Source organism: Pinus tabuliformis, chromosome 4_1, assembly GCF_031772625.1.
Source record: "Pinus tabuliformis cultivar Carrire ecotype Pingquan chromosome 4_1, CPIR1, whole genome shotgun sequence".
NCBI lineage: Eukaryota > Viridiplantae > Streptophyta > Pinopsida > Pinales > Pinaceae > Pinus > Pinus tabuliformis.
In genome coordinates, this window is record NC_142303.1 from 143,491,084 (window position 1) to 143,502,336 (window position 11,253).

The 11,253-nt window shown below is 40.1% G+C and overlaps 1 protein-coding gene across 1 annotated transcript; it reads right to left on the bottom strand.

The window, feature by feature from the left end:
• Positions 1 to 4,348: 4,348 nt before the first annotated feature.
• On the bottom strand, positions 4,349 to 9,885 carry LOC149174613 (uncharacterized). The gene is made up of 2 exons (XM_089420899.1): positions 8,994 to 9,885; positions 4,349 to 8,385 (listed from the first exon to the last, which is right to left on the bottom strand). The coding sequence occupies exons 1-2, from the start codon at positions 9,883 to 9,885 to the stop codon at positions 4,349 to 4,351; spliced, it is 4,929 nt and encodes a 1,642-aa protein (XP_089277025.1).
• Between the last annotated feature and the right edge of the window lie 1,368 nt (positions 9,886 to 11,253).

Sequence of the window (11,253 nt, forward strand, 5' to 3'; positions counted from 1 at the left end):
AATTGTGCACCGAAGAGGAAGGCAGAATCTTATCTGTTGACTCGGGAAATTCGTTTTAAATTCCGGAGATTCCAATTTTCAATGCCTTAGGACTAGTGACTACCACTGAAATAAATGAATGGAACTGAACCTTTGGAGATTAACGGTTAAGATTAATGTTCAGTCCAGCATAGATACCTTTTTTATTTACACATTTTCCTCTTCTCAATTTGGAGCTTTTTTATTTACACATTTTCCTCTTTTCAATTTTTCTCTACGATTTGAATTTAAGAATTAAATCTTATCCCTAATTTATATTTTATTTAATTTAAGAATTGAATCTCATACAAATTAATTTATCACTAATTTATATTTTATTTAATTTAAGAATTAAATCTCATACAAATTAATTAATCTATATTTTATATGTAAATAAAAAAATAATAATGTTACTAATATATTTTAGAGGAAAAATAGAATCGTCTTATTCTTGGAGTATGGGCAATATGAGTATTGTTAAAAAAATCACATAGGCAATCATTTTTAATGTTCACAAATTAAATTATTGTAAATGACTCAAATTTCACCATCTAACACCTTCATTTTGAATCTCTCTATCCAAATTTCAAGTTAAAATCGATATTTAAAAGGATCTATTATAGTCTAGGTTCGATTGAGGAGTTAACCAGTTCCAAGCCATCCATGTTCTTAGGCATGGTAACATTGAGCCATAGTTCCAAGTCATTTGTAAGGCTAAAGGAACACTAAACATCTATAACTAGGAGTGCCTTTCCCCATCCCATAAGCATGACAAGACTTGGCAATCCACATAGGCATCACCTAGTGGCACTTGGGGTCACATCAAGGGTTATGAAAATAGATGACATAGTTGCAATACCATTTAATGCAATTCTGATTCAATTCGGCACTACCTTTCTTCGCTCAATGGTTATGGCATTGTACACTCTTAATCATGGGAAATTAAGGAGGGGGATCATTACAATGGTAGAGTTGATGATAACTATGATTCAGCCCCTCCATTTGATTTTTGCGATGTCCCACTTAAACATCAAGTTTGGGTCTCTATGGAAGTAGGGCTTATGAGTTTCGAATGGATGCAGTATGCACTTTGCATGGCATTAGAGGCAACAATTATGCTTACTCAATTCTTAGTTCTTAAAATTGTTAGAAGTATTTAGCTAGCAGGGAGTTCTACAATCTACTAGTGAAAGATAGAGATGTATGCCTATGCTAGTTAGCTAAAAATTCCTTATTTCCCTTCCTGTGAGATCTCATATCTTCAAAGTAACATGGCATAGTTATTAGTAAAGTATCATCAACTAAATAACATGGCTTAGTTGCTAGTATAATATTGTCAACTAATATCATAATGGACATCCACAATGAAATTATTGATTGGACAAAGGCAACAAATTTAAAGGGCAAAAATGAAATAGGCAATTTGAAGAGTCATAAAGAGAAAATGAGGCAAATTGACTTACAAAGAACTATGTTTTCTCCTCTTTTGCCAACTCTATATGCTCATCTTTCTTCATCCTTCTTGATTTAAATGAAGACTTTTTACTTATGAATCCTGGACTCTCACAAAGTATGGTGAATAATCTTTTATCTCTTTAGGTAGCATGCAAGTAACTTTTTGTCTAATTTTAAATATACATTATGAAATTCACATCTCTAGGATTTTTAGCTTTATTGCTATTCTATTGTTCAATTATTTAAAAGACTATTTTTTGATAAATTGGATGACGAACCACAGTGTTGGCCAAAAATTTCTCTTACGTGATTTCTACCGAAAGACTTTGCTTAATTCATTATGGATCACTGAAGTTTGAATACAGAAATTGGAATTTTTTAACTAGGTTGTAACTTTTTTTTAATTATTTAGAGGAATCTAGTGCTCGGTTAACACGAGCTTGATTCTAAGCACTAACACTATAACCTCTAGGTCCCTAATGTATACCCATTCTAGAAGCATAGATGAATCATGGATCAAAGAAGCTTGAATACAGAAATTGGAATTTTTTAACTAGGTTGTAATTTATTTATTTTTTAATTATTTAAAGGAATTAAATTACCCGATCTCTTTTTTTCCACTAGAAAAATCTTAGATTGAAAAATTACAAAAACTTGTGATCTCGTATTACCCAACATAGATTTTAATTAATATAAAACATAAATTTTAACTAACATAAAATTCCTAAATTATAATTCAATAAGGAAAAAAGAAGATGATAAAAATGATATTAAAATTCATAGGAAATTTTGGTCAAAATTGTATTGCATAATTTGTTTGATGCCCTTTTGTCTTATTTTAAGACCATTTAAATTTACATGAGTGGAATTGATTAGAATTTTGACTTATTGTGTTGTTATGTTACTTTAGAATTTTAAAATGTTTAGAATTTTGACTTATTGTGTTGTCAGGTTACTTTAGGTTTAGATGCATTACAATATTTTCAAACTTTGACTTATTGGTTTGACGGGCTGATTTAGGTTTACGTGCGTTGAATTCTTTGGAATTTTAATATGTTTAAAATTTTGACTTATTGCGGTGTGGGGTTGTTTTATTGAATTTTTTAATATATAGTTTTATTAATAATTTTAATTAATTAATAAAATGTTAATTATAAATTTAGTTGTTGATATTAAAAATAACAATATTAATTTGAATTTAAATTTATTAAACATTAAAAATAAATAAATTAATATATATTTTTAAAAATAACATCAATTTATGATTTTTTTTTAATATTAAATTATAAAATATTTAAATTTGTGATTTTTTTATTATATTAAATTATAAAATATTTAACTACTCTATATGCACTAATTTTTAAAACAAATAAATTAAACACACTTTTAAACTCTTCCTGCATAGATCTTGGCAGGACCAGTGGAGGCCACGAATCCCCTGCCAATGCCGCGGCTGCCGCTTCTTTTTCCTCCTCTCAGCTAAAAATGCAAAATCCCAAATGCCCAGGAATAACCCCATTTGTATGGATAAATTAATTAAACAAGTTGAGTGCTATTGACTTATCTATTAAATAATTTAGATACTTTTCCGGATAAATTAATTAATTAAACAAGTTGAGTGCTATTGACTTATCTTTTGAATACCTTAGATACCTTTCCATTTTTAGTCAGAGAAATCTGACTAGATTATTTAGGTACTTATCAATTTATTTTAAAGATATAGAATTTAATTAATTCGATTGATCATTTTCTTGGAATTTTGTAAAAATATCTAGGAAAAGTTTTAAAATTTTAATGTAATTATTAAATTATAATTTTATTAATTAAAATAATTTATATTTTAAATTATAATTAGGTAGATATATCGTTTGTTTTATGAAAGATATCTCAGAAAAATTTAAAATTTTAATTAATTAAAAAATGATTGTGAACTTTTAAATAAATAGTTTAAATTATAATTTTATTAATTAAAATGATTTATATTTAAATTATAATTACATAGATTTATCAATTTATTTTAAAAATATAGAGTTAAATTAGCTATATTTGTCTTCTTTAGAGTTTTATGAAAGGTATATAAATAGTATTATTTGTTTTTTTTGGAGTTTTATTAAAGGTATCTAAATAGTTTTATTTCACTAAATTTTAAAATTTTGATTAATTACAAATTTGTTGCAATTTTTAAATAGATAGTTTCAATTATAATTTTATTAATTAAAATAATCTATATTTATATTATAATTATGTTGTTTTATCACCTTATTTTAAAGAGAGTTTAATGAGCCACATTGTTTTGTCTTACTGGAGTTTTACTAAAGGCATCTAAACTGTTTTTATTTCAAGGGAATTTTAAAATTTTGATTAATTAAACAAATTTGGAACTTTTAAATTAAATAGGTAATTTAAATTATAATTTTATTAATTAAAATAATCTATATTTTAAATTATAATTACTTAGATTTATCAACTTTTTTTCCCGTAGAAAAAGTCGTAATTTCTATTAAGTCAAGAGAAATTACATTCTGTAGATGCTGAGCATATGCATACTGAGGCTAGTTGCCTCTCCGGGCCTCTTTAAGAGACTGTTAATTGTTCCAAAAAAACTGAAACAGATAAACTATCATGAAAGCATTCTTCTCCCCAAACTGTTTGTCCACGCAGGGAGTTTGGAGAGGTATATATCAAAAATGATCATATAGAGAGAGATAAACACATTCAGGATTCATTTGCAGTGTAGCTGTAGCTCACTGCCCAAAATATAACAGCAGAAAGTAAATAGCTATGTATGTCCGCCATGGTCGGTTACTGATCATATACAACAGTTTATATAAAAAAGACAGAAAAAAACAGTATTTTAAGCATGTTGGGACCCCTTTCAGATATGAGCATCCCTTTGAGCCTGGTAGTCATCAAAGGGTCTGTGATAGTGTTGAAAGAAGGTTCCATCCAAATCTTCTTGAATTAACCAGTCCGCTTCTTGCCTCTGTGCTGCTTGCTTGGAAAGGTAGTCCGCCCGAGAGTTGCGCTCCCTGTATATATGGCGACAGTCAAAAAATTCAAATGCATCTGTTAGTCTGAGTGCCTCATCCAGTATGTGTCTCAAAGAGAAAGCAGAGCAAGATGATTTTCTGGTGAGCCAATTGCAAACAATCTTTGAATCTCCAAACAGTTGAAGTTTTGTACAGCCTTTCTCAAGTGCAAAAGAAATGAGGTTTTTTGCGGTGGAGAGTTCAGCATAATTGTTTGTGCCTCTTCCCAGGGGAATTTGAATCATGTAATAGTGATTTTCTCTCAGATAGAGGAGAGCTCCCCCCCCACAGCTTTCCTCTTGGGCAGAGCCATCAAAGTATGCCCAGGGGAAGGATTTGTCAATGAGTTCAGGGGTAATGGTCCGAGGGGGGGGTGGAGGAGGGTCTTCAGGTATGAGGGCAAGGTCAGCAAAAATGTGGGCAATAATGACTGGCCAGTGGGGAGGTTTCTGATCAAAAATTGCACGGTTCCTAGCAGTCCAGATAGACCAGCACATGAGGAGAGGGATATTCTTGTTCTTTCCAGAGTGCTGTTCCTGCCAGTTTGTCCAGGCCTCGAAGATTGTTAAGCCATGCCATTGATGGAGGGAGGGGGAGTGTAAAAGGAGAGCAGACCATTGTTCTTTAACTACCGGACAGGTGAGGAAGAGATGTTCTGTATCTTCGTCGTTCCTTCTGCATAAGTGGCACCAGAATGGTCCATAGAAGGATCTCTTCTTCAAGTTTGCCCCCGTTGGGATTTTATTGAACAGTATAGCCCACATGAGGAGTCTCGTTCTTGGTGCTGCCTTGAGGTGCCAAATTGCTTTCCACCACTGCTGTACATTGTCTGGCTGAAAGGTGTGCATCAGCTGTAGGTATCCCTCCTTTGGGGAGTATGTACCATTTTTGGCTAGAGCCCAGACAATCTCGTCTTCCCCTTCTGTAATTCTGATGTGAGCTTGTGTGAGAGCCTCTGTGAATGCCTCCCATTCTTGTCTCCAGGGGATCGGTATATGGAGGTCTTGTGAAGTCCTCCAGGCCTGGTGGAGAAAGCTGGAGTTTTCTTGGTCTGCAATATGAGCAACATGAGTAGCACCATGGTCCCTTAGATGTGCTAGGAGCTGTCCTGATAATCTATGCATGTTTCCACATCCGATCCAGGGGTCAATTCCTAAGCGGACGGAGTCTCCCTGTTTGATCCTCCATGTCAGCCCCTCCCGAATTAGGGGAAGAGAATTTATGACTGCTTTCCATATGATGGAATGTCTGCCATTACCCCTTTGGTCCCTGCGAATCCAGCTGTAGATGCTTTCTGGAGCAATGTATTTTTCCATGACCACTTTCCTCCAGAGACTATTTGATGTGAGGAGCTGCCATCCCAGTTTTGCTGCCAGTGCATTTGCAAATAGGTCTAATCTCTTTATTCCCCAGCCTCCCCATTTTTTCGGTCTAGCAATGGTGTCCCATTTTACCCAGGCAAAGAGATTTCCCTGTTTAGATCCCTTCCATAAGAATCTGCAGCATATTCTTTGTAACCTGGATAGAATCCCTCTTGGTATCCAAGCCAGGGACATCCAGTACACCGGCGTTGCTTCCAGCACAGCTTTGATAAGAGTAAGTCTTCCAGCCCTTGTGAGGTATCTATTATACCAGACATTGATCCTTTTTTCCACTTTAGTTATTAGCCAGATCCAATCGGCTATTCTGTATCCTCCATGTTTCACCCTGAAACCCAAATACTTTAGCCCTTCCTCCATAGGCTGTATGTGGAAGGGGAAACGGTTTTTTGTGTAGATGACTTCATGTGGGGTGCACCCAAACACTGTTAAAGTAGATTTCTGAACATTTATTACCATCCCCGTAGCTTTCTGGAAAAGATCAAAAACCTGTTGGAGTGCCGATGAATCCGCCATGCTTCCATTCAAGAAGATCAATACATCATCCACGAAAAGTAGATGTGTGAGGGAGCAATTATCCGAGATTTTGATCCCTTTGATTCGGCCTCGACTGTGTTCTGATGCAATTAATCTGCTTAGGCCTTCCATTATGAGCAGAAAAAGGAGGGGGGATAGGGGACAGCCCTGCCTGAGGCCTCTTTCTGCAGAAAAAAAGGGGGTGGGGGTGCCATTGAGGAGGACACTGAAAGGTACATCGGAGATGCAACTCATGATCCTCTTAATAAAGAGGAAGGGGAATCCCAGATGAGTAAGGAGCATTCTGATGTATAGTAAATTTACCCTGTCAAATGCTTTTGAGAGGTCCACCTTGAGAATCATGCCTTTTAGATTTTTGCTGTGCAAAGAATGAAGGAGTTCTTGGGCTGTGCCTATTGCTTCATGGATCTGGCGATTGTGGAGGAAAGCAAACTGTTCAGAGGAGATATTGGCCGAGAGAATGGGCTTGATTCTGTTGGCTAGAATCTTAGCCAATATCTTATAGAGGCAGTTGCAGAGTGAAATAGGCCTAAATTCATCAAATGACTCAGGCTTATCTGACTTGGGAATGAGAGCTATGAAAGTGGCCTTTATGCTCGAGGGAATGGATCCATTTAGACAGCAGTGATTGATAGCTTTGAGAATGTCATGCCCTAGCAGCTCGAAGAAAGCAAGATAGAATTCAATGGTCCATCCGTCGGGGCCCGGGCTCTTGTCCTTTTGGAATCCCTTCATGGTGGCTTCCAATTCTTCCAGAGAAATGTCTTTTGTGAGCTCCTCAGCATCATCCTCCTCCACAAATCTGGGAAATAGCTCTGCCACCCTCATGATTTCTAACAGACTTGCTTGTCCTGGGGCCTTGTATATGTTCCTGAAGTGCGCAGTAGCTAGATGTGCTAGTTCTCCAGGTCTTCTTACCAAATGTCCTTGTTCATCCTGTAGTTCCCATATAGTGTTGATCGCCTTCCGCCCATTTGCAAATCTGTGGTAAAACTTAGTGTTCTCATCCCCCTCCTTGAGCCAAATGGCTCTGCTTCTTAGTCTCCAGGAGTCCTCTCTGTCTCTAAGAATCTGTGACCTCTGTTTGATTAAGTCATCGTACCTGGATTTCTGATCTGGGGATAAGAAGGTGCCATCAGAGTGGGATTCCAGAGCCTCGATGGCTTGTTCCGCCTGGGATATAGTTTGATCATCCTGTTTTCTCTTCGCTTTTGCCCATTCCCTTGAGATCACTTTGACTTCTGCTAGGTTCCTGACAAAACCAGTGGCTGGGTCTAAATTTCCAGGTATCGGATGGGCTATCCAGAAATCCGATATCAACTTGATGTAGGAGGGGTCCCTAAGCCAAGTTGCATTGAATTTAAAAGGAGCTTTCTGGGCCTGTTGTCTCGCTTCCATTTCCAGGTATATGGGCCTATGGTCAGAGATTCCACCACTTCCTACCCATTGTCGAGATCTTGGGTGATGGGTACAGAGCCCTTCTTTCATGATAAAACGATCCAGTCTTCTTGCTAGGCTTTGTTCCCCAGATCTGTTGTTCTTCCATGTGTACTGGATCTTTGCAGTGGGAAGATCGATCCAGTGGTGATCTTCAAGGAGTTGCCCAAAGAAATCAGAGAGGGGATCTATTTGAGCAAGGTGGCCCCAGGATTCAGAGAAGCCAATAGAGAAGTTTAAATCTCCCCCCAAAATAATGTTCTCTGCATGAAGAAGTGGGGAGCCAAGGAGTCTATTCCAGAATAGCTCTCTGTTTTGACATGGACCGTAGACATTGATGATTTGTAGATTTTCCTCCGGATCTTTAGAATATATTTCTGCCCCCAAAAAACCCCCTCCACCCCAGATGTTCTTAAGCAGGATGGTGTTGTTCTTGAGTCCTATAGCAATGCCCCCTGACCGGCCAGAAACATCAATAGCTGTGAAGGTCCACCCAGGCAGCCATGAGTTAAGGGTGGAGGTAGCAGAGTCTGCAATACATAAGGTTTCTTGTAGGAAAATGATGTCAACAAGATTAGAGAGTAAGAGACGCTTCAGGGCCGATTTTTTTTCCGGGCTGGCCAACCCTCTGCAGTTGAAGGACATAATTTTCATGGAGGGGGTTGGGGGAGGGTGTCCTGCGCTCTAAGTGCCCTGTCAAGAGTCTGCTGTTTGCCAAGGAGGACCTCCTCCTCCGTTAGCTTTTGAGAGATCGACTTTGTGGATGGTCGACCGCGCCCCTGCTTGGGCGGGATGATATGGGGGTCCATCATCATCCCAATAGAGTCCGAGACATTCAGCTTCGTAGTCGAACGGGTGGGATACCTCGGGGTAGAGTTAACCGAGGGGGAGGGCGAGGGAAAGGTAGGGTGGGGGAAAGATGGGATCGAGGAGGGGAAGGGGAAGCCAGTTGGCCTAGGGATGGAGCAGGAGACATATAGAGATTGGGGAGGGGGATGAGGAGGGCAAGAGACCTTGATCAGGTCGAGGGCCGAAGGGGAAGAGGGGGGGGGGATACAGATAGGGGGGGGCAAGCCGGATGCCGATAAACTCATAGATGCAATGAGAGAAATAGAGGTAGATGATAAAGAGGACGTACCCGAGGAGAAAACAGCTCCTTTTGCAGCTTTGGAACGCGTCATAGGAGGAGATGGAGGCCGAGCCTTGTTCGTAGCTTGCTTCTTGCGACGAGGTGCAGGAGGCGCCTCCACCGTGTCCGATGGGTTTACTTGGTCCCGCCTAGGTGCCATGGTCGCCTGAGGGTTAGGTGCATCTTCAGTGGCTGGCTGATCCAGGCCTGTAGCAGTTTGCTGGGTCTTCTGCAGTAGGGGGCAGTCCTTAAAGAGATGACCCACCTGGTGGCATCTTCTGCATCTGTATGGGATGCCCTCATAATCCAGCTTCTGTTTTCTTGAAGTGGATTTCCAATGAATGGCAATGTTTTCCGGCACTCCCCCTCTGGTGTCCATGTGCACTAGGATCCGTGCATAAGCCAGCGAACCCGTCGAGATGTATGATTTATCAGACTCCATGTAAGTCCCCAGCGCATTCCCAATTCTCTTAAATATATCTTCCGACCAGTACTGCAAGGGCAACCCCGGAAGCCTGACCCAAATCGGACCGATGCCTAGCAGCTCCGTTTCCGGGTCGAAGAGGGGTGTCCATCTCTTGAGAAGGACCGGAGATTTCTCAAAATGCCAGAACGAAGAAAGAACCCAGCTCGTGTGATCCGCCCGTGCAAATTTTAGGGCAAACCACCCTCGCACGAAAGTCTGCACCGATGGAATGTCCACGAGGTATTTCCCCCAAATCTCAGTCGCCCATTCCTTTAATTTTGCCGCAGTGGCATGTCTGCCTCTGATCCGTCCCACGAGAACACAATCTGCCAGATCCATGGCTTCACCCCACCTAATATCCTCTTCCAGACGCAGGAAAGCGTCCTCCGCCGACGATTTGAAACAGCGCTGCTTCTTGGCAGGGCGGGAGGACATGCGTCCCAGGTTTACCGTCGCCTGTGAGCCCTGAGGGGGGGGATGGGGGAGGGGGAGAGGGCTGGACCCGAGTGTGGGGATGGCTTCAGGGAGGGGAGGGACCTCGTGATAGCTGCCGGAGGGGACGGGGGGGACCGAGGAAGGGTTTGATACCGATAGGGGAGGGTTTGCGACCGAGATGGGAGGGTTTGCTGGGATGTGAACGGGGAACTCCGTGGAGGTTACCGGGGGCAGGGAAAGGGGGGGAAGTACCGGCGAATGGTTTACTCCGTTCGGGGAGGGTTGTAAACAGTCAGCCAAGAAACCCAGAGAGGCCGGTGAAGGGATCGCAAAGGAATTCCAAGAGGAGGGTTCACCAGGATAAATGGAGGTGGGAAGAGGCGGGTCAGAAGGGGGCGAAAAATGCTCGAAGCTAGCAGATAGATTCGCACTGTGCAGACCCCCAGATGAAAACGTGGAGCGCCAAATGGAGCTTTCCGCCAGCGGGGACTCCGAATAATCCACCTCCTCTGAGTCCATAGTGACAGCTGCTAGATACCTTTCTCGGAGAGCTGGAAACCGCCCGGAGAAGAACTCCTCGAAACCTGTTAACCGCTATGCGTCGGCACCAACGGCGGGGGAGGCCGATCAGGGTGAGCTGGTTCCGATGCAGCAGGTCGCTCTTACCGTTACAGTGATAACGACTTCCACCAAGAGCTGTCGGCCGATCTAAGGGGGAGGCGCCGTTCCGATGCGGATTAAACAGGTGAAAGCCAAGCAGAGGTAAATGAAAATGACAGTAGTAAAATGGGAACATAAACGGGGGAGCGAGGGTAAAAAGAGGGAAGAGGGTCACGGGACGCAAGAGCCAGGTGCCAGCTCGAATCACGAGGAAAAACGGGACGGGGGTACGGGGGAGATGGGGTTCACAGAGCCGTAGAACGGCCTGCAAACCCCAGTCAGAGGGAAATCATGGCTAGGGTTGCAGGGTAGCTAGGGTTGCAGCCATCGAGGGAGCTCTTTTCTTAATCAGATTTATCAACTTATTTTAAAGATATAGAGTTTAAGTAGTCACATTGTTAGTTTTCTTTGGACTTTTATCAAAGGTATCTAAATGGTTTTATTTCAAGGGATATTTAAAGCTTTCATTAATTAAAAAATTGTTGGAACTTTTAAATAGGTAGTTTAAATTATAATTTTGTTAATTAAAATAGGCTATATTTTAAATTATAATTACTTAAATCTATCAAGTTACTTTAAAGATATAGAGTTTAATTAGTAACATTGTCATTTTCCTTGGAGTTTTATGAAAAATATTTTATTTCAAAAGAATTTTAAAATTTTGATTAATTAAAAAATTGTTGGAGCTTTTAAATAGGTGGTCAACAT

Coding starts and splice junctions, on each gene's coding strand:
- LOC149174613 (XM_089420899.1), bottom strand. CDS start 9,885: ATGTCCTCCCGCCCTGCCAAGAAGCAGCGCTGTTTCAAATCGTCGGCG. Junction 8,386..8,993: donor AGGAGCTGTTTTCTCCTCGG/GTACGTCCTCTT, acceptor TATGTATTGCAG/ACTCTGCTACCTCCACCCTT.